This window comes from Rosa rugosa, chromosome 1 (assembly GCF_958449725.1).
Source record: "Rosa rugosa chromosome 1, drRosRugo1.1, whole genome shotgun sequence".
Lineage (NCBI taxonomy): Eukaryota > Viridiplantae > Streptophyta > Magnoliopsida > Rosales > Rosaceae > Rosa > Rosa rugosa.
The window spans coordinates 48,337,251-48,358,882 of record NC_084820.1 but is presented as its reverse complement, the minus strand read 5'-3'; the positions used below and the strand labels follow the sequence as shown (position 1 = coordinate 48,358,882).

Sequence of the window (21,632 nt, the reverse complement as noted above, 5' to 3'; positions counted from 1 at the left end):
GGCTTGTTTTAATTGTTGCAGTTATCACATAACATACTTTGCTTTATTGCTGGGATTGTGATGTAACCTGCCTTTGTGAGCCCTTTTTTTTTTTTGCTAGCCATTTGTGAGCCTTTTCTATTTTACTGCTATAATAGTGAAAATGAATGGTATAGCATGGCATTGCTTGGCTTGGTATATGTAAGTTTCTTAGCTTGGCCCGATTATGTTACTGATACTAATATTAGTAATTTGCTTGGCTTGAATTTGTGTTGGTTTGCATGGCCTGGTCTTACTTGATTAGCTTTGATATTATAATACAAAAAATATCTTTGCTTGGCTTGGCTTTTCAATTGAACTTGTGACAATCATGCTTGGGCATGTTCTAGGCATGAGCTTTTGATGGCTTGACCAAAGCTACTTCAGATCATTGTCCCCTGCTCATTACATTCTCGAAGCTGCTGCGTCAGGCGAGGACTCTTTTTCGGTTTCAGAGCATGTGGCTTCAACATCAAGATTTCATACCAATGGTTAGAGACTTCTGGTGTCAACTTCAATATGCAGGCTGCCCTATGTTTGTGCTTGCTGCCAAACTTCGGGCCGAAAGTGTTTTTGAAAATTTGGAACAAAACTACTTTTGGTGATGTCAATCAAAGAGTGGAAGACACTAAAGTGGCATTAGATGATATTCAACGTGAAATCTCTATCCAGGGTCCATCTTCTGATTTGTTCCATCGCGAGGGGATTGCCAATTCAAACTATCTCTTAGCTCTCTCCATGCAAGACAATTTCCTCCGTCATAAAGCTCGGGTTCGGTGGCTAGCTGATGGTGACCGGAATACCTCCTTTCTCCATAGCATGATCAAAGTACGGAGATTACAAAAGCCTTTGGTGTCTATTAGGGTTGGAAATGTGTTACTTCAGGACCCGGATTTAATTGCGAGCCATGTGGTTCAACATTACACTGATGCTTTCACTAAGGACCCTAACATTGTTGATACGGGTCTAGTGGAACGGGTGATTTCCAATGTTGTCACTTTGGAGGAGAACTCTTCACTTACTGCTATCCCTAGTTCCGAGGAAATTGCAGAAACGGTCTTGGAGATGGATGGTTTTAGTGCCCCGAGGCCAGATGGTTTTGGAGGATGTTTCTTTCAACGTTGTTGGGGTGTGGTTGCTACTGATGTGATTGCAGCGGTTCAATCTTTCTTTGCTTCGGGTTGTATTGCACCAAATTTTAACTCCAATCTTATTATTCTGATTCCAAAGAAAGAGGATGCAGAGGGGCTTACTGACTTTAGACCTCTGGCTCTCGCAAACTTTGTCTTTAAGGTGATCACTAAAATCCTTGCTGACCGATTAAGCCCAGTGGCTATGAGAATTGTGTCACCAAGCCAGAGTGCATTTATCAAGGGAAGATCTATTGCTGATTCCATCATTTTGACATCGGAGTGTATGAACTTATTGGACAGGAAGTGTGCGGGGGGCAATGTTGCTATTAAACTGGATATCAGTAAGGCTTTTGATACCTTAGATTGGGAGTTTTTACTCAGGGTTCTGAGATCCTTCGGCTTTTGCTCTACCTTCGTGAATTGGATTCACAACATCCTTCTTTCAGCTAGACTTTCTGTGTCAGTGAATGGGACTCCTTGTGGATTCTTCAGTTGCTCTAGAGGAGTTCGGCAAGGAGACCCACTATCCCCTCTGCTCTTTTGCCTTGCAGAAGATGTTCTCAGCAGGGGCTTATCCAGACTAGTTAGCAGGGGTAAAATTAGGTGTATTGCTGCCCCTAAAAAGCTTCATCCTCCTTCTAATGTCTTGTATGCAGATGATGTGATGATATTCATGCAAGGAATTCTAGAGGGTTACGGTCGCTGAACAAATTTCTTCAGGAATATGCAGCGAACTCAGGTCAGGTGGTTAATAAAGCCAAATCATCTGTTTATTTGGGAAGGCATGCCAGACCCAGGGCGTCAGTGATTAAACGTATTCTTGACATCAGAGAAAGTATGTGCCTTTCAACTACTTGGGGCTCCCGATATTTTTTGGGAGTCCCAGGGCATCATATTTCAGGGCCATCGCAGACCGAGCAAGATGCAAATTGAGTGCTTGGAAGGGCATGCAGCTTTCACAGGCAGCGCGTCTGCAACTTATTTCTTCGGTCATCCAAAGTCTATTTGTTTATAGCTTTAATGTTTACCATTGGCCACGTGCTTTGCTCAAAAAAGTTCGGATGCGCAACTTTTATTGGTCTGGGGACCCTCTTAGAAAGGGAGCTGCTTTGATTTCTTGGAAGAACTGTTGTCTGCCTAAGGATTGTGGAGGGCTTGGATTAAAAAATATTTTCACTTTGAACAGAGCTCTTCTTCTTAGGAGATGCTGGGATATGGTGACAGGTTCTTCCGATTCTTCGATATTTCTGCGGGATAGATTCTTAAAGAAGAATTTAGACACGTTCTCTTATTATCAAAGATCATCTATTTGGACCGGCTTGAAGAAGTTGTGGCCAACTCTGGTTTCTAACCTGAGATGGCAAGTGGGTAATGGCAGGAGCATCCATTTCTGGAAAGACAATTGGCTTGGAGGTTCGTTGGTGGATAGCTTGAATATCAATCCTTCTTTCTGGCCTTATCTTCGTGACCGCGTTTGTGACTATATTGTGCAGAAACGTTGGGTTCTGCCAAATGAGTTCCTTGAGAATTTTCCAGAAGTTTCTGAAGACATTCTAAAGACTGAAATTCCAGCTATTGACATGGATGACACTGTCCTTTGGCCTACTACCTCTGCCGGATCCTTGAATGCGGCAGAAGCTTATTCTTTTCTCACTGGTCCTAGTACATCACTTGAGTGGGGTACGGCTATTTGGCACAAAGCGGTGCAGCCCAGGAAAAGCATTGTATGTTGGAAGGTCTTCCATCTTAAGATCATGGTTGACGAGGTACTGCAGAGAAGAGGTAAGATCCTTTGCTCCCAATGCTCTTTTTGCTGCTATAATGTGGAATCGGTCTCTCACCTATTTCTAAACTGTCCTTCGCTTGGGGAGTTGTGGACATGGTTGTTTGATATATTTAAACTGCAGCGCCCAGTTGGATTAACCTTACAGGGAATTTTTGATTCGAATATGATGAACCAATTACCGGTGGCATCTAAATTATTATGGAGGCTAGCAGTTTGCAATATATTTTGGTGCATTTGGACTGAACGGAACAAAATAAGGTTTGATGGCAGGGTTTTTGATTTCCGGAGATTTAAACAGTTCTTCATTAATTCTTTTAAGGAATCGGCGATGTGCTACTTTGCTCCTTGTGGTCGTATTGGTACTGCAGCCCCGGTTTATTCTCTGCTGGGAGTTTCTCCTCTTAGAGCGTGAGCCCCAAAGTTTACCCCTGTGGTTTGGGAGTCTCCGCCTCCGGATTGGATCAAGGCGAACACGGATGGGTCTTTTTCAGATCCTGCTAGAGCTGGCTTTGGCGGGGTCTTTAGAGATTCAGATGGTCTCTTCCTGGGAGGATTTTCTTATAAGGCTGCTGTCCCAAGTGCTATTGATGCTGAGGTTCTAGCAGTTATTGAAGCAGTTGAGGTGGCAATGGTTAGACGTTGGACTCATGTTTGGTTGGAAACTGATTCTGCTTTGGTGGTGCGTTACTTCAATAAACCTGATCTGATTCCTTGGAGATGGCGTATCCCTTGGATGAACTGTTTATACAAGATTAGCCATTTTACCTTTCAGATATCGCATATATTCAGAGAAGGAAATGCATTGGCAGATAAATTTGCTCGCTATGGTGCTTTGAATATGGGGGCAGTTTGGTGGAGGAAACTCCCTTCATCCTTTCTCCCAGAGTATGCTAGAGACTTGGCTTCTAGAGTTACTTTTCGCTTCTCTTAGTGCAGGCTTGTTCTTATTTATTTGTTCTGTTACACTTTTAGGTCTTGTTTTCATAATTGTTATGTTCTTATTTTGTACTGTGTGGGGTCTGTCTATCCATCCAGGGAGGTTTTGGTCTAGTCCCCCTCCCATGTTTGTATCTTTCTTCATTTTAATAAATTCCTGGCAAGGGACGGGCGGTGGGCTCCCGGTTGTTGCGGTCCCCTTTGGGGTTGTGTGGGTACTAGTCACCCCTTTCAGACTGCTTCAGATGAGCTAATATCGCCTAATCCTTGCTAGTTTAAAAAAAAAAAAAAAAAAAAAAAAAAAAAAAAAAAGGGAGAGAACATTGGCATTGAAAAGAATGAGTTCAGTTGTTTTGCATGGTTCTCACATGGTTTACTTGATGGATGCAATGGTTTGAAAGAGAGAAGTTTGTATGTTTGGCATGGTTGCCTCGGTCGTGATCCGCTTGGCATACGCTTGAGGTGTTCTCGGTATTAGCTTGGCATGATGGTTTGTTTAAAGAGCCAGAAGTATTTGTTGCTTGATAGGAAGGTGCTTTTGGTTATTGAAATTTGGCTGGTCATTTTAAGAAGAAACAAGATTTGGTCTAGCTAGCAAGACAAGAGGTTGTCACAATAGCAAGACGTTGTTTAGAAAAATTTGGTATGGATAACCTTAAAATAGGTTAGCATGTTGGTTTAACGGAATAAGATTATCAAAAAATGGTTTGGAAAAGACTACTGATTTGAATTATATGGCATGGCAGTGGTTCGTGTTGCTTTTACAGCAGCGTTTGACAATCTAGTTTTTTGCATTCTCTTGCTTGACTCTCCAGGCATATATGTCTTGATTAATTTGTTCCCCTGTAAGGAATTTGGCTCAGTAAGGGAACGAGCTTGTATGATGTCTGCTTGCTTGTTTCGGTTTGAATTGATTCAATTAGTGACCGTTATACTTGGGCATGTTTTAGGCTTGTGCTTCGATGGTATGAGCTTGTGACTCCATCAAGTTTCTTTAATGGCCAAATGAGAGTGCAGTAGCACTGGAAAGCATGTGCTTGGATGTATTGCCTTGGCGTGACTCTCACTTGGTTTTCGATGCATATACGATCTTGCAAGATAAGAGCTTGCAGTGACTTGCCATTACATGCTTCTTGTTAGTTCTTTGTTGGATGCACGACCTTAGAGAGAAGCTTGGCATGATTGTGTTTATTTGCTTGTATGCTTGAAAATATTTTTGCTTGACATAAGCTTGTTTAAGTATTGACTTGTTATTCTTGGTCGTGGATCCGCTTGGCTTGACCATGAGCTTGGCATGAGCATGTGCTTGGCATGATGTATGAGTGGCATGAGCATGAGCTTGGCATTGTGTAGATGAATTTTTGATAATTTGAACATCATAAGAACTTTAATTCTTTTTTTTTTCTTTTTTTCAAAGTCACGATGCCTCGAAAAGTGATTAGAGCTGATCCAACAGTAGTGTGCTTGGAAGCCTTAAGTTCTAGTTCGTATTTTTCAATGAATCAATAGACCATGGGCCTGTGCTTTTCATCATGAATCATCTTTCACCAAGCCCCAAGTATACCTTACTTCAAGCAAAACCAATCTTTTGCATGTAACACGACAGTGACACAATACCACAGATATGCGTAAAGGTTGTCATGTTTGCTCACAGGTCGTGATTCTTGCTTAAGTTACATAATAGAGATTTAAGCTTAGGTCTTATTTGATATAGATAGCATGTTCCGACTATACTCTCATGTCTATTGATTACTTTTCGACTAATTGCTGGCTTGGCATGGCTTGCAATTGTTGAATTAGGATTTAGTAGGAATTGCAGCTACTGTATGAACTTCTACTGGAATTGCTTTAGTACAATCTTTAATGACATGTATGTATGCTTGGTTGATTACAATGATGAGCTATTTTGGCTTAGAGGGAATAAAGGCAACGAGTAATGAAAAATGGTTAGAAGTGTTTATTTTATTCATCTAAGAAAATGAAGGGGGATGACAGTAGATGTCTGATTATAAGAATGGAAGGCATTTTTAGTAAAAGGGGTAGACTCAGATATTGAAAGAATTATGGTGTAAAGTTTGGTTTTGAGAGTATGCATGTATGCTTGATCGTCTGAAATCAGTAGCGCATGGAGGCTTGAATCTTGAATAAGTGCTTGTTGATCTTTGAGTTTGAATAATACTTTGCCTGCTCAAGTTCTTTGAATTGACTTGGTTTTCTCCTATGGTCAAATAGGATTAGCATGCTAAAAGTTCAATTTCTTTGTGGATATATTTGAACGTCATCTTTATTCCCAACAGTAAAATGGGTTTAGTTGTTGATCTCAGAGCTTAAGGCCTACAAGGAAGTGAATACCTTGATATCCCTACTAGAACAACTTAGAATATTCAAGTTACTTTGGGCATAATGACTTGTTTTTGTTTTCGAGCTCCTTTTAGCATGGTGGTGAATGGTGACTTGCATGATTTACTAGAGACTAGATCATGAATGAGGAATGTCATAGTCTTAGCTTTGCAGTGAACTTTTCTTTTTGTTTTAAGTTGTCTACGCATTTAAGTAGCTTGAACTGTTCAAATTGCTTGGGTTGTTTGAGTTGCATGATGCTTAGTCCATTTTGCTTGGTTGCTCCCATCTTCATGCATGAACTTTTTGTTTTTTATTGATCAATTCAAATTCCTTTTGCTTTACTAATGGGATCAGCCTGATGCATGAATATAAGGATCAAAAGTTTGGGATGGATAAGCTGCTGTTAAAGGTAATTAACATAAACCAAATCATCAGCCCCCAAGTGCAGTAGCTTGATTAAAAGTAATATATATATTTGACTTTGTTCGCATGTTTTCCGGCAATGAACATCACTTGAAAAGTGTGAGGCGCTTGTGCTTATGGCCACTGCTGTGAAAATGCTTGGGTTATAGATATGAAAACACATGCATGTTGCTTTTGTGAGAGTATTTCTCTCTAAAATTGTAGTTTCACATTTCTACTATCTAGACATACATATTGAAATAGGTATAAGATATCTAGAATATCAGTACTGCCCGGTATAAGCATAAACAATGAAGAGTTTTATCTTTGATGCTGCTTGGTAAGGTTTAGTGAAAGGGTATGTTCAAATAGGCATAAAATGCTTGAAAAGTGGCTAAACAACAGTAAGATTGTAATGCAGTGTTGATAGTTGTATGCTTGCAGGGGTGTTAATAAACTGGTCCTAGCAGTGATTGTAAAGATCAAGAACAAAGATTAGCTTAATATATGTTGCAGCAAGGGAGAAGCTAGTTGCTGGAATCATAGCCTAGTCCTCAGGTAAAAGGTTCAACCTTGTAAGGACATGATTAGAGATAAAAAGATAAATATTTTTAGGAAAGAGGTAGTGTCAGAGTATGAGAGGAAGAGGGAAAAAAATGTGATTTCTTTAATTTTCAATAGCTAGATTTTGGCTTTTGAGGAGAAAAACAAAATATGCTTTCACTGATATCCTTTTATGGTGTAAATCAGAGGTTCACAAGAGGGTAAGAGAGCACAAAATTAAATCCGGGTTATTCAAAAGTGAAGAACAAAAAAAGTCTCTTCTTACTAAGCTTGTTGCATCACTTTGAACTTTGCTGCTGTTTTACTTGACTGTATCTGGCGATGTTGTGACAATAAAAGCATGGATAGTTTGAAGAAAATTATCATCCTGCCATGGAATAAGAGCATGATTTTTTTTTTTTTGAAGCATAGAGCATTGCTATGAAATTGAGGAGCCGTGGTTAAATCGCAGCATGTTTTTGAACTTCATTAAGCAAAGCCCCCAAGTATTCTTGCATGATGCTTGAAATTACTTTTGCAGAAAAGGATAGCTTTGGGATTGAGTATACTAAGCTGATTTAGGCCTGGTATTAGCATAAATAAAGACTGATATTTTGTCTTCCATGTTGTTGGTAAGGTTTATGAAAAATCTGGTAAATAGGCTCGAAAAGCTTGAAAAGTGGCTAAACAAAGGTATGATAGTTTTGTGGCGCTAATGGTTGCAATGCTTGCAGGGTGTTTATATATTGCTCCTAGCAGTAGTAGTCAAGATTCAGCGTGACATATATTCAGCAAGGAACAAGTTAGCTGCTGGAATCATGGCCTAGTTCCTAGGCAGAAGGTTCAAACCTTATCAGATTTGGAAGAAATGCATCAACTGGTGATGAGTTTATTTGTGGTGGCTTGTTTGGTTTTGTTGAAGCCTCAAGGTGAGATTGCTTTTTATAGATTGAGTAATAGGACTCTTAATTTGTTCACTCAATATTGAAGCTTGAATAATGAGTGAATAAATTTGATTTTGACAACTTTCATGATTCCAGTTACAGAAACTCATGGATTGAAATCTCATAGTCAATACAATAAGCAATAAGCTTGTGTTTCAATGAGTATTGGCATTTTCATCAAGAGAGCTCCCCTTGATTGCACCTGATACATATTGTTAATGGTAAAGCATGAGTGATTTGAAGCGAGCATGAAAAATTTCTAGAGTAAAGAATGCTGCTGTTAAGGAAGCTAAGGTGGAAACACAACCTAGTCCCCAGTGAAGTCGCCAAAATGTAGAGGCACTTTTGATCAGGGTTGTACGGCAGTGAAATCACCATGGCCGAGCCCAAAATCCTGTCCCCTTTGTCTGTGTAAGTGAAGACTAGGCCCAACAAACTTCGAAGGACTGAGAATCCTAGGAAGCTTGCTGTTGTGTTCCTCCCGGCAGCTCAATACTCATTCATGGCAGTGAACTGGTTGTTTGTTACTTTCAATGGAGGGCTTAGCAAGATGAGCATGGCGTGGGAGCTAGAAAAGCATGAGCTTCAGGAGAAGAGATCTCAGCAGTGATGGCATATTGGTTTAGGTATATAGAATAAGAGCTTTGGACAGGAGATGAATTGGGAAGGATGGAGAACTAAGGGCGGATTTGGGAGAGATGAAGCATGGCAGAAGAAGAATGCTAGAGAGCTTGCTAGCATACCCCCTTCTCCTCCCTCTCTTGGTTAATAACATAGCTATTTATATGCAATTCCAGCAGCTAAAGGAATCTCGGTGGAAGGTCTCTACTGCTGGGTAAAGAGATGGCTTGGGTTAAATGCATGTATTAGATTTTGTAATGCCTCTTGGTCTGTCAGGTTTTGTCTAAAGAAAATTGTGGAATAGGTTTGGCAGATTTTCTGCCGTGAAATCTGCTGCTGGGATTACTATTGCAGGATTCCCGCTGCTTAAATCTGCTCGTAAGATTGCAATCTCAGAATTTCTGCTGTGCTACTGGGATTACTAGTATAGTTGCCCGCGCGTTGCTGCGGAGTATGACTTGATTCTTTTAGTTTCTTGTGGGAATTACTGATGTATAATCATAGACATGAATGATAGAAATACTCCATCCAAGTCGGGCAGCAAAATTTTGGTAGGATTGAGCATACCCAAAATTAACTGGCTAGCTTGGATGGACAGGTCCTCAATTGTAGGAGATTCTATTGATGAGAGCGATAATCTGGAAGCAACAGATAAAGTGAACAATAAAGAGATTTACCAATCATACTTCAGATTTCAGAACAAAGAACAAAAAGATGGAATATGGAATAATGATATCTAAAAAGCATACTAAAATTGTAGTGGCGGTTCCAAATCTTGTAATGATTGATTGAGTTGTAAACATAATAAAATTATGAGTTCAATAAATGGTGTAAAAACAAATCAAAACAAAGATTAAATGTAGTCCTGCTATCTGCGAAAACTTGTAAGTGAAACGAATTGTAAGAAAAAACTTGATTATGCAAACCACAAAATATGACATGATATTTAGACTAATTGGTAAAACATACACCAGGCTTTTAATGTGATATGATATGTAATAAAGAACTGTATTGTAAAGATAACAGTTTATGAAGAAATGGAATTTAAACATTACTCACAAATTACTACATATAGTTAAGTCAATACAGTACTGATAGAGTATTTGATTCAAAGGAAGCTAGTATAACCCAACCAGAGTAGCTGGCATTGGTTGTCCAAAAAATTAACTGCTTCCATTGTTCAAAGATCATTAGATCTGTTATCACTGCTGAAACAACTGGAGCTAATTACCAAAAAGTTGGACTGGAGTTTGACCAAAAAATTAATACCTCCAGTTCCCAAAAGATCCAGTTGTTTCGCTGACTATAGCTGTACCCAAAATGGAGTCAGCGCAGGTATAATTAGATAAAATAAGTTACAGGTGTACAGAGGAGCAATTTAGATTCAGTCTGCCTTTTCTTTCTAAAGTTGTTCTTTGCTTGCTGATGATGACACTGATGATGCCAATATCATTGCTCCATGCTTGGTCTCCTTCTTGCTTTAAATAAAAGAACACGTCGTTATTATTTGGATATGGTGAGTAAATCACTTTATCAAAGTCATTTTATCTATGTAGAGTAAATTAGTTAAGTATATTTAGTTGTGAGGAATTAATTATAAGGTGTGGCAAGTTGACTACTTTGAACAGATTATAAGGTTTTCATAATAAAAAATGTTAGAATTAAATCACAAATTTATAGCAGATTTATAAAACTGTATGCAAAAGTTAATATCACACATAAAACAGTGAAATTGAGATTGACTAATGCTTACTTCTTGGCTTTTTTCTCAGGCTGTACGATTCACAAAGCTTTTCCACTTGCTTCAATGTTTCTTTTTCTTTCAGTTGGAAGCTGCTCCGGTGTTACAGTGGTTGGGCTATGTTCCACCATCGATGCAAAGGATTGCTTACTTGGGAAAATGTTTCTGACCATCAGCTCGGTATATTGAGTGACTGTGATTTCGAAGAGATAGGTTTCATCAGTTTTCTTCTTAATCTCTTCTTGTAGTGTCTGCTATGTTGGATACAGTCTTTTGTTCACCAGATTTTGACAATTGATGCCAAACAGCTGCTCAGCCTGTCTCCCCATCAGAATGAGTGTTGCTTGATTATTATCATCTTGAATGGTGACATAAACTTTGTAACTGCAGGCAAAAAGAAATGTGTTACATTGAATGTAAATTTCAATTAATTTCAACCAATTATGACACAGACTTCCTTTAAATGAAGTTGGTTTTCATTAAAGTTGTAATGTTCTTATTAGCTGTACAATTAATGTTTAGAAATAAGGTTGTTAGTTGATTTACCATGGCACAGCTATTTGCACATCATGTTTAGGACAAATTAATTCACCGGTGTCTTGTGTTTGCTTAAGTTGTTTAAAACACTTTGAACAGCCTCTATACCACCAACCATTATGAACTGGAAACTGGAGGATCGAAGCAGTGCAATACACTGTTTTATTCTGTAATGTAAAGTGCAAACACTTAAGTAAGATATTTTTATTCAAATATGTAATTAGAGGAAGGTAGAAATGAAAATCATTTGTCATACCATGTATATATCTGGATCCAATGTGTTTAATTCAAAGACCGACTTTGTTGTTTTGTCTATCATCTCTTCTGCTGTTGCCGTTTGAAAGGTACTTTTCACTTTGTCACCTGCTTTCGAGAACCTGGAATTTGTTTACACTGGGATTAATATTTTGAAATGCCAATGCTGGAATTTTGACTTTAGATGAATGAGCAAACTTTAGATGAATGATTTGATTGATACAGCAATGTTATAATAAAAATGACTCACTCAGCTTTGCATTCATTTGCTATTGGAATATCTGGATTGATCATGATGCATGAATGGCCTGTTGTTGCTGCTGTTACCCGTTCTGTAAGTTATAACAATAATTATATGTAGTTGTCAGCTGTAAAAATAATCAGTATCATTGTTTTTAATTAATGTTTACCTTGGAATTTGGTCAACCTTAAACCCGTGAATACAGCGAGCACTGGTGGGGATAACTGTTTAACTCTTTCCATATCAAACTCTCTAGCTATGTCACCCAAGAAGGTAATTCTGATATCCTCCCTCCTGCATTTTCAAAAGGTAGTTTTCAATTTCTTGTCAAAGCATTGAATAAATGTAATGGATCAAGTAATCTGGAAATAACATACCTCAAATTTTCTACAAAGATTTCACATTTTGATTCCAATTTTCCAGTGTCTTTGACAGTAACTTGATGTTCTGGTATGAGTGATTTGATACAACCGTAAACATCTTGCATAAAAAATAAAAATAAAAATTGTTAGCATGATTTGACTTTTAATATAATGTATAAATTTAGAAGTTGTTTATTTAGAACTGATAAACATACCCTTAAGTACTGTCTGAGTCCTCATCTGGTCCTCCAAGTTGTCAAAATGAAGGAAGTTAAATGAATGTTCTGGGATTGGAGGGAATGCATCCATTACAGGCTCAAACTTTGTTGACTCCTTGAAACACGGTTCTACCACATGATCAGCAAGTTTATATTTTTATACAGGTTTTCGGTTATAGAAATTGGTAATGTCATCCACCTGTCCTTCTTCCATTTTCTTGGACATGTAAGGATAAGCAGATTCCTCAATTAAACCGTGAATAGCATGTCCCTGCACAGACTTAGAAATGAAGAAAGTTATGTTCAGAGTTTTGAAACAATTATGTTAATTGTAAAAAGAAAATTGTAAAAAGCTTGCCTCTTGGTCGACTAACAGATAATGGAGGCCATCGTATAAGTCACTGTTATACTTTTTCGGTCTCCACAGTCTGGATGCACGAACTCTGATTTTGAAAGTAATTTGATACGGTCTTATGTGACGAAGCAATGTATGCTCTATGTTTTGTTCAGGCTGAAAATGAGAGGGAAATTGTATTCGAAGAGAAGGTATAAGTCGTGAAGGCACTTCATTTCAATATTGTTGACATTGTTCATAGATTGATATTTTTGAAAGGAATTTACTTCCATGATTCAACTGTCTACAGTGGACCTGCAGAAGTACATAAATAAGGATCCCATTGAAATAAAATAATTGTAAGTGGATTTGCATGAGTTTGCATTTAAGGTTCAAGTACAAAAAAAGAGTTGCTGTGATCGAAAAAAAAAAAAAAGAGTCTTGCTAATTTGAAGGCACAGAACATAAAACAGTTCAAAGTGTATCCAAATGTCAGTAAGAGTGTATAATATGTTCATGTACGTAGTTCAGAGGTAAAGTTGAATTCAGGAATGAAAGTTGATTCAAGTTGAAAAAAAAAAAAAGGAAAAAAAGTCCAAACCCTTTCAGAGCAACGAAGCAATTTCTCAGGGTATAATGGATAACCTGTTTCCATCTGACTACTAATTTAGTTCTATGCAATTAATTGTATGCAATGAATCCTGATATGTATAACTTTTAGCTTTTCAGTTCCATTTTACTGCTTCAAAAAAGAAGCTGAAAAAACAAAGGCAAAAGTAGTCTATAACATCAGAAAAGAAGAGATCAACCAAAAAGAGCAGTCTTAACCCTCTTCCTTGTTTCATAACCTTAAACCATATATATCACTCTTACACCTTTTTAAATATTTTGATTGAGTCAGAACAAAAGAGTGTTCAACAAAGTAAATTATCTGCAGTGAACAAAGTCTGTGGATATAAAGGTCATACCCTGTGTATATTGCACCAAGTTGTTCAGATCCGAAACTGTAGAGTAAACAAAGTCTGTAAAATGTAAAAACTAATATCATCTAACAGAATCAAAATTAGAATAGAAGAATATTGACAAAAAAACAGGGATAAAATTTCTTTTTCACCGCTAATTACACAATATAATAATATCAAATGGAATGTAAACATATTAATGCATGAACTCTAGTAAAGAAATAAATATAGAATGAAGGATGAAATGCAGTGAGTAGTTAATTTGACAGCTCAACAAAAAGCAAGAACAATCAAAACACCGATCTTCAAATGAATATTAGCAGAGATGCATATCTATCTATGCTTCTGTATTGACAACTTTACAATTGAGACGCAAAATTAACCAAATTTTAACACTCTGAACACTGTCATGACTAAAATTCATATTAACCAAATTCTAAATTTGGAGGGTGAAGGTATTGCAACAACTAAAGAAATTTTTAACTCACAACATTTCAAAGCCATAGTTATTAAATAAAATAATGTAGTCTGCAATTTCTTTTCTCCCAATCCATAAAAACTCAAATTTCTTATTAATACGTTGTTACTTACCTTGTTTCCGCTTTCTTGATATAATCTGAGAATGTGTGTCCATATCAATTCTCTCTGCCTGTCTTTGAGTATCTTGATCTTTTGTATTATCATCTCGTAGAAGTCTCATAATCTTTGTCTTTCCAGTTTTTGCTGCCATTAATGTATTCAAAATGAAGAGCAAAATGAGATATAAGCTACAGAATTAAAGCAAAAGGTTGGAATAGAATTGACATGCTCTGTGTGATACTGATTCAATATACTGCAATGCAAAATACGAAATACTAAATTAGAGATATTAATTCACAACTCATATGCTCTATTTTGGTTCCAAGAACAGCAAAAGTAGCACAAATAGGAAATAAGAACTCAAACAACTTTGGAAACTCATTGATATTATTCTAGAGCGCTGCTCCTCTATTTGGTTTAAAGCATTTTAAAACACTACCTAAATTTCTCTGAGTTAGCTTTTAGTAGAACACAAAGTTTATGTCAATTGTTGGCTACATGAAGAGACAGAATGAAACCTGTAACTCATAGAAGTAAAAATATAAGCTGATGAATAAAACAAACACAGCTTACACTCTGTTTCAGCAAGTGTAGTTTTTAGATGAGCATCACTTTCAGTTTTTCTATACTTTTTAGATATCCAAAATACTGGATTTATAAGTATTTATGACCACTCTATTAACAGACCTCTTGGTTTGAGACAGATGAAAGTAGACTTATGACTTTGAACAAAAAGTTTTAGGTAAACTTACTTTGCTTATTCAACTTATGAATCTGCTCCTTCAAGATCTCGGGATTCTTCTTCAAAATCCCCACTTCCCTCACCTTCTTTCTTTCTTCTTGTTCTGTTAAGTATAAATGACATAAACTGAGAAGCGTATAATAAAAACCTAATAATCAAGAACACCAGAAAAGCATTGTAAATGCTCAACGTTTATAATCTAAAACTTTGCTTGAAAAATTGAGAAAGTATAAATTTGAAGAACTGAAAACAATCTATGAACTAAACTATACATCGATGGAAACTAAGTGCCTAAAGTTTACATCAATGTGAAAAAATAAAAATAAAAATAAAAATAAAAGCATTGGCAGAATACCTTCCACAGAATCTCAGATTACAAACAAAAAACAAAACCAACAAATCAGATCCAATACCTTCCACTTCGTTTCTTTCAAGCAAAGAAAAGCTCCTCTCTTCTTCCTTCTCCTTCTTTCAAGTAAGAAAGATTCCTCTCCTCTCTGTTTGACAAATAACAAAACTTCAAGTACAAATAAAAAAACTATCAAAACAAACTCTAACTTTATAAACCTTTGATCCATAATTAAACCTCAAAATCTCAAGATTATGAACAAATCGAAATAAACCCATCAAAACAATCAATGCTAACCAATAACAAACCCATATAAACTTTCCGACAAAAACCAAAAAAAAAAAAAAAAATCATAATAATAATAAAATCTCACCCAAAGTCGTATTCTTTGTAGAGCCTCCAAAGAATATCTCTATCCACAAAAAAATATGATGCAGCCTAAACAATAAACGATTACCTCACAAATCAATTGATTTATTCACAAACCAAACAATTAGGTTAGTCCAAAATTAATAGCTCACTCACCCGTTAATCTTTCGCTGTCAATTCTTCTTCCATTTCCTCCACAATCACTCTGCCTCTCCTACCCCAAATCAATTAGTAGATTGCAGAGATCCAACATGCAGAATCAAATCCAATAGCTTGCTGCGAAAAGAAACCAAATAACTTCATGACATTCTAAACCATTTGACGCTTCTGTTGTCAGCATTTCTTAAATACTTCAAGCAAGTTCTAACTCATATGCAAATTGAACAAATTTCAGAAATCAAAACAGAAGCGAGTGTCTCACCTGCAGCTCTCCTGCTTTCCTCAACACAAATCCAAAAATCACCTTCCTTCTCCTCCTTGATGACAAAACCAATATGACAATCATAAACCCTGCATCACCAAAACCCCAAATCAGTCATATACAACGAACCGAATCGAATTTGGCGAACCCTAAATTGAAGCAAAACCCAAGACATGAACCCTAAATAGAAGGAAAACTCACACAATTATGACATGCAGAACCTATTATTAGCAACTTTCTCCCTCTCTTATACTCTCTGCCAATGACAAAACACAGAAATTTGACGAAGAATAGATCCTAGCATAAAACAAATTACCCACAAATCACTTGCACCGGAGGAGCTGATGTTCCCAAGAGTCCTCAGATGCGGGTAAAACAGCAGTTGTGCAACTCTGAGCTAGCGACTAATCGGAGGACAAAAGGAACGTCGTAGCAAGGAAGATGGAATCGGAGTTGTAGTAAATGGTAACGAACAACACCACTTTCCTCGCTCTCTCTCTGGAGCGAAGAAGCAGAGACACGATAGCACTGAGCTGCCGTACAGGTGTCGATGCAAGAGACAGGAGGCAGGGGTAAAATAGACTTTTCACATTAAGGCTCGGCTCGAGCAGGAACTGTTCATAAGCCGATGAACAGTTAACTGAGAATTAGAAGATAGTAAATGTTATGCGGTTGGGATCAAGAATCCTATGTTTAGCATTTACTGTTTTGTTTGGTTCTAAAGAATTTGGGCTTAGGCTTTTGGGCTCTCTCTTCTTCACTTACCCATGTTAGGATTAGACTACTAGGCTTGAATTTTGGTTCCCAAGTCCAAAATTACTAGTGTCTAAAACTAACGATGGGTTCATACTTTTCTGTATCCTTCCACACCACACTCATTCTTGTAAGCCCCAAGTGGGTGAATGTGGCTTGGGTCCACGTGCGTGGCGTGTCGGGTGTAATTCGCCTCGAAATATGAATTGGGCTTAAAGCATGAATTGGGCTTGTTAGCTGGATTTTTGGGTGTCAACATATTTCAACTCACATCTATTTACACTTCCTAAAATAACCCCAAAGTCAGATTTTTCTTTTTTTCTTTTTGGGTCTTTTCTCTCTCTCTCTCTCTCACACACACACCCCATAAATCGAGTCAACCTCAATCTCCGTCGGCCGGAGCATTCCGCCAGGATTTGAAGAACGGCAAGCCCGATGTGAGCTTTTATAATCACTACCTCAGGGCCAATCTCATCAGTGGAGCCTCGCCGATGGAGATGCTGGATCTGGTGGCCAGTATGGAGGACCACGACATCGAGCCCAACACGGCGTCGTTTAATCTCATCTTCAAGGCTATGCACGGCGACAAAGAGTCTGAAGTGGCTGATTGATCTTTGAACTGCAGGTGGTTAAGAGGTTTAAATTTGAAGAGCCACAAATAGAACAGATTCAAGATCTTGAGGTTTGTATTTGTACAAATTTCACCAAATAATTTCTTGTTTATTCCATGGTGATTGATTTGATTTGAGTATTTTCATTTGGGTTTTATGCAGAATTTGTTGGACTTGTTGGATATTTGATCGATCATCATGGAGCTGAGGTAAAAGTAAAGAAAATATTACCTTTATGCGTGCTTGTTGGTCTTATATTCAATGGTGCAGTCTTATGATTTGGTTGTGCTGTAAGACTTTAACACCTACTTTTCTTAGCAGATAAGTGGAGAATTAAAATCTTTGCAAATTGTTGCAAGCTTGACTGAGAGAATGAAAGAGGAAGGGTTGAGATTGGTAAAGTTTCAATGGAGAAGAGAGTATGTCGTTGTCTGGAGAAGAAAGAGAGGAGTAAGAGTTGTCGTGGTTTTGGAGGGGAGAGAGATATATAGAGAGAGAGAGAGAGAGAGAAGACACTTTGAGGGTATTTTAGGAAGTGTAAATAGATGTGAGTTGAAATATTATTAAAAAAATGAAAGGGTGTGTGGTTTGTAAATTTGGGTGTGCAAATTTCACCCTCTTTGAGAAAATATGAGGTACGAAAAATTTAGAATGGGCCAAAAGTCAGATACTGTACGGACGATTTTCCTTTTTAGTTATAAGCAAAACAAAGTCATCAAGGATTTTCATCCCATAATCAAACTGATCATGATGAGCTTTATACATTTGAAGTCTATGACGAATCATATCAAAATGTGAAAGCTATTACAACCTACCTGGCTACCTATGCCTCAAAGTTGTTAGCCTTGAGAACTCACAGTCAATAAGAATATTGTATGTAGTTCCCAATATAAAAAAGCTAGCACTCAAAGAGAACTTACAGTCATCATGGAGATATGCCAATCCTTTTGCAGATCCTCTCAGAGACCAGGTGCCAGATAGATCCTCAGCCGGTCCATCTTCAAAATCCAGAGACCCAATCAATATGAAGTACTATAAAACTCCATGATGTTAATGCACTTAAAAGAAAATGATTAATTAATCGCAGGAATACATTCACAAAGCAAACACCAGTGTAAGACAGCTTAACTAGTACAACGAGTGATGAACATATATATGCAATCAATTGGTGGCCTTGGAACAGAGAACTCATATCGGAGATGGAGAGTTTTAGGTATTTCGAAAATTTCATTAAACTCAGTGCGCGGCTTCTGCTTCTAAAAGGAGGGGTTGGCCGGCTTCTGCTTTTCCTCTGAAAAAGCCTGGGCTTAAAAGCAAAGCATGTCATTTTCTACTTTACCAAACAGCACTGGTCCTGCTTTGTTGTTTAAAAGCAGGGGAGCTTAAAAGCCCCGCCAGATTATAGTACTTCATATTGGAAAAATCCAATATGAAGTACTATAAAGCCCCACCAGACTCTCCTCAGATTAAAAGAGTCCTCCTTTCTCCATTCTTTGAGAGACTTCCAGAAACCCCAACAAGCCCCCATCGCCCTCTGCGGTTCAGGTACGCTTCGCAACCCTAGATTTTGCATCGGATCCGATCTCACAGGGTTTTGAGTATCAGTTTGGTACTGTTTTCCGATTTGAACATTATGGCTGGGTTATTGAACTGCTTGCTCTTCTGCTTTGCTTCTGATTTTTGTTTGCGTTTAGAGGAATTAGATTGATATTGCGGTTGATTGACTCTATGTCTTATATGGAAGGTTGGGTACTTGGCTTCTATATTGTTCGTGTTAATTTAAGTACTGTGACCATAGTTTGTGTATTAGTTGATGAAGCGTGTTAGTTTTGTTATGTAAAGGTTGGATCTTTGGTTGATTGTTTGTATGATGAGACTTGTTGCTGTGTAAGTGAACATTGACTTGATTGGAAATTCCGTGCTGAATGTGGGTTGTTGTTTGTGTTCAGACTTAGAATCTTGCAAGGATGAGTGTGGTGGGATTTGATTTTGGCAATGAGAGTGGCATTGTGGCCGTGGCAAGGCAGAGCGGTATCGATGTTGTGCTCAATGATGAGTCCAAACGCGAAACTCCTGCCATTGTTTGTTTCGGGGATAAGCAGCGGTTCATTGGGACCGCAGGCGCTGCTTCGTCTATGATGAACCCTAAGAACACGATTTCGCAGATCAAACGCTTGGTTGGAAAGAAATTCTCGGATCCCGTGTTGCAGAGGGATATCAAGTCCCTGCCTTTTGCTGTTACTGAAGGGCCTGATGGATATCCGTTGATCCATGCCCGTTATTTGGGAGAAGCCAAGACATTCACACCCACCCAAGTTTTGGGAATGGTGTTCTCTGATCTGAAAATCATAGCTCAGAAGAATCTTAATGCAGCAGTTGTAGACTGCTGTATAGGAATTCCGGTTTATTTCACTGATCTCCAAAGAAGAGCTGTTGAGGATGCAGCCAGAATTGCTGGGTTGAACCCTCTTAGGTTGTTTCATGAAACTACAGCAACTGCTTTAGCTTATGGAATCTACAAGACAGATTTACCAGAGAACGACCAATTGAATGTTGCCTTTGTTGATATTGGGCATGCTAGCATGCAAGTTTGCATTGCTGGCTTCAAGAAGGGGCAGCTGAAAGTTCTAGCTCATTCATTTGACCTGTCTTTGGGTGGTAGGGATTTTGATGAAGTACTGTTCCAGCACTTTGCGGCAAAATTTAAGGAAGAGTACAAGATAGATGTTTACCAGAATGCAAGGGCCTGCCTTCGGCTTCGAGCTGCTTGTGAGAAGTTGAAGAAGGTGCTTAGTGCAAATCCTGAGGCACCTTTGAATATTGAGTGCTTAATGGACGAGAAAGATGTTAGAGGTTTTATTAAGCGGGATGAATTTGAACAAATTAGTGCTCCTATTTTGGAACGCGTAAAGGTACCTTTGGAGAAGGCCCTTCTCGATGCAAATCTTTCAATAGAGAACGTTCATACTGTTGAGGTTGTTGGTTTAGGCTTTCGTGTACCTGCTATAATCAAGATATTGATTGAGTTCTTCAAAAAGGAGCCTAGGAGAACTATGAATGCTAGTGAGTGTGTTGCCAGGGGTTGTGCTCTGCAGTGTGCAATGCTTAGTCCTACATTCAAAGTCCGAGAGTTTCAGGTAAAATATTCAGACTCCTATACTGTTTCTTTGGTTGTCAGATACTCGCAATTATCCTTGTTTGTACTTATTTCTTATTTAATCTGCAGGTGAATGAGAGCTTACCATTCTCGATTGCTTTATCCTGGAAAGGTTCCGGTCCAGATGCTCAGAATGGAGGAGCGGATCAAACTACTATCGTCTTTCCCAAGGGAAATCCCATTCCAAGTTTCAAGGCACTTACATTTTACAGATCTGGCACGTTTTCAGTTGATGTGCAGTATACCGATGTTGGTGATTTGCAGGCACCTGTAAAGATCAGTACATATACGGTGAGTGGTCAAGTTACATATGAAATCTTATACTTGTATGCTTTTATTTTTCTTGTGGCTTGATCATAGGCTAGATTTATCAACATCTCATTGTACATGTGCAGATTGGTCCTTTCCAATCTAATAAAAGTGAGAGGGCGAAGGTGAAGGTCAAAGTTCGCTTGAATTTACATGGGATCGTATCTGTAGATTCAGCAACTGTAAGTTTTTCAATAATTATGTGTTTAAGTATTCCTAGTTGATTCTTTTTCTCATAAATCTTATTATTTTTTCTCAACTCCTTTGTGTAGCTTTTGGAAGAGGAAGAAGTTGAGGTTCCTAAAAGAAAGGTTAAGAAAACAAACATTCCTGTGGTAGAGTTGGTTTATGGAGGATTGGCTCCAGCAGATGTGCAGAAGGCAATAGAAAGTGAGTATCATATGGCTTTACAAGATCGTGTTATGGAAGAAACAAAAGACAAGAAGACATTCATTTCTGGAAATGTCCAGGGAACAAATAGTGAACTGTGGACCTATTTACATGTCTCAAACTCATGAAAGATGTTCTGAAGAAGGAAACTGTTTATTTTCCGTTTTCTTGTTTGAACAAGTATTCCGCATAAGGTAGTAAAATACCCTTGTCTTTAATTTCAAATGGAAGCCATGATTCATAAGTATCCACAACTTCGACCAAAAAAAATAAGTATCCACAACAGTTTTCGATGTCATTTGTCTACCCCAAATATTTTATCAGTAATCATTGAGGTTAAAGAATAGTCTTAAAACTATTCCTGAAGAATGCAACAATGACAGAATTAAGCATCACGATCCTTGGAAGGCAATCCAACCTGTAAATGTAACAGAACTTTTTTAAAGCAATAAGCATGTCAGCTTAAGCTTTTTTCGGCAAATATAGTGCAGATTTTATATGCATTAGGTGACATCCCCTATCCAGCTTCGTACTATATAAAACTCATTAGAATAAGTTAATATTATCTTGTAACCA

At 37.9% G+C, this 21,632-nt stretch overlaps 2 protein-coding genes and 1 long non-coding RNA gene across 15 annotated transcripts; 1 reads left to right on the top strand and 2 right to left on the bottom strand.

Moving 5' to 3' along the window:
- Nucleotides 1-9,592: 9,592 nt before the first annotated feature.
- Nucleotides 9,593-12,350, bottom strand: LOC133725193 (uncharacterized). Of its 3 annotated transcripts, none has more exons than XM_062152348.1 (8): nt 12,078-12,350; nt 11,878-11,980; nt 11,670-11,794; nt 11,510-11,591; nt 11,261-11,381; nt 11,014-11,171; nt 10,480-10,851; nt 9,593-10,200 (listed from the first exon to the last, which is right to left on the bottom strand). In XM_062152348.1, the coding sequence occupies exons 1-7, from the start codon at nt 12,169-12,171 to the stop codon at nt 10,722-10,724; spliced, it is 813 nt and encodes a 270-aa protein (XP_062008332.1). In that variant the 5' UTR covers nt 12,172-12,350; the 3' UTR covers nt 9,593-10,200; nt 10,480-10,721. The 3 variants fall into 3 exon arrangements, with proteins under 3 accessions (XP_062008332.1, XP_062008331.1, XP_062008333.1); XM_062152347.1 differs by having other exon boundaries at nt 9,595-10,204; XM_062152349.1 differs by lacking the exons at nt 9,593-10,200; nt 11,014-11,171 and having other exon boundaries at nt 10,753-10,851.
- An 89-nt stretch (nt 12,351-12,439) lies between these two features.
- Nucleotides 12,440-16,485, bottom strand: LOC133725194 (uncharacterized). 11 transcript variants are annotated; one of them, XR_009854302.1, is made up of 10 exons: nt 16,153-16,465; nt 15,837-15,925; nt 15,572-15,691; nt 15,420-15,484; nt 15,111-15,194; nt 14,708-14,800; nt 13,968-14,099; nt 13,383-13,436; nt 12,702-12,729; nt 12,440-12,591 (listed from the first exon to the last, which is right to left on the bottom strand). It is a non-coding gene; the product is annotated as an uncharacterized LOC133725194 (long non-coding RNA). The 11 variants fall into 11 exon arrangements; XR_009854309.1 differs by having other exon boundaries at nt 12,440-12,729; nt 14,708-14,845; nt 15,111-15,214; nt 16,153-16,485; XR_009854304.1 differs by having other exon boundaries at nt 12,440-12,729; nt 14,708-14,845; nt 16,153-16,475.
- A 2,083-nt stretch (nt 16,486-18,568) lies between these two features.
- On the top strand, nt 18,569-21,266 carry LOC133725192 (heat shock 70 kDa protein 14-like). Its single transcript, XM_062152346.1, has 5 exons — nt 18,569-18,745; nt 19,150-20,337; nt 20,427-20,648; nt 20,753-20,848; nt 20,939-21,266. The coding sequence occupies exons 2-5, from the start codon at nt 19,168-19,170 to the stop codon at nt 21,182-21,184; spliced, it is 1,734 nt and encodes a 577-aa protein (XP_062008330.1). The 5' UTR covers nt 18,569-18,745; nt 19,150-19,167; the 3' UTR covers nt 21,185-21,266.
- The last annotated feature ends 366 nt before the right edge of the window (nt 21,267-21,632 follow it).

Bases quoted from the DNA above. Each gene is read 5' to 3' on its own strand.
- LOC133725192 (XM_062152346.1), top strand. From the start codon at position 19,168: ATGAGTGTGGTGGGATTTGATTTTGGCAATGAGAGTGGCATTGTGGCC. The intron at 20,338-20,426 runs GTAAAATATTCA...TTTAATCTGCAG, and splicing joins TCAAAGTCCGAGAGTTTCAG to GTGAATGAGAGCTTACCATT. The intron at 20,849-20,938 runs GTAAGTTTTTCA...TCCTTTGTGTAG, and splicing joins TATCTGTAGATTCAGCAACT to CTTTTGGAAGAGGAAGAAGT.
- LOC133725193 (XM_062152348.1), bottom strand. From the start codon at position 12,171: ATGGATGCATTCCCTCCAATCCCAGAACATTCATTTAACTTCCTTCAT. The intron at 11,592-11,669 runs GTAAACATTAAT...TATAACTTACAG, and splicing joins AAGGTTGACCAAATTCCAAG to AACGGGTAACAGCAGCAACA. The intron at 11,172-11,260 runs GTATGACAAATG...TTTACATTACAG, and splicing joins TGGATCCAGATATATACATG to AATAAAACAGTGTATTGCAC.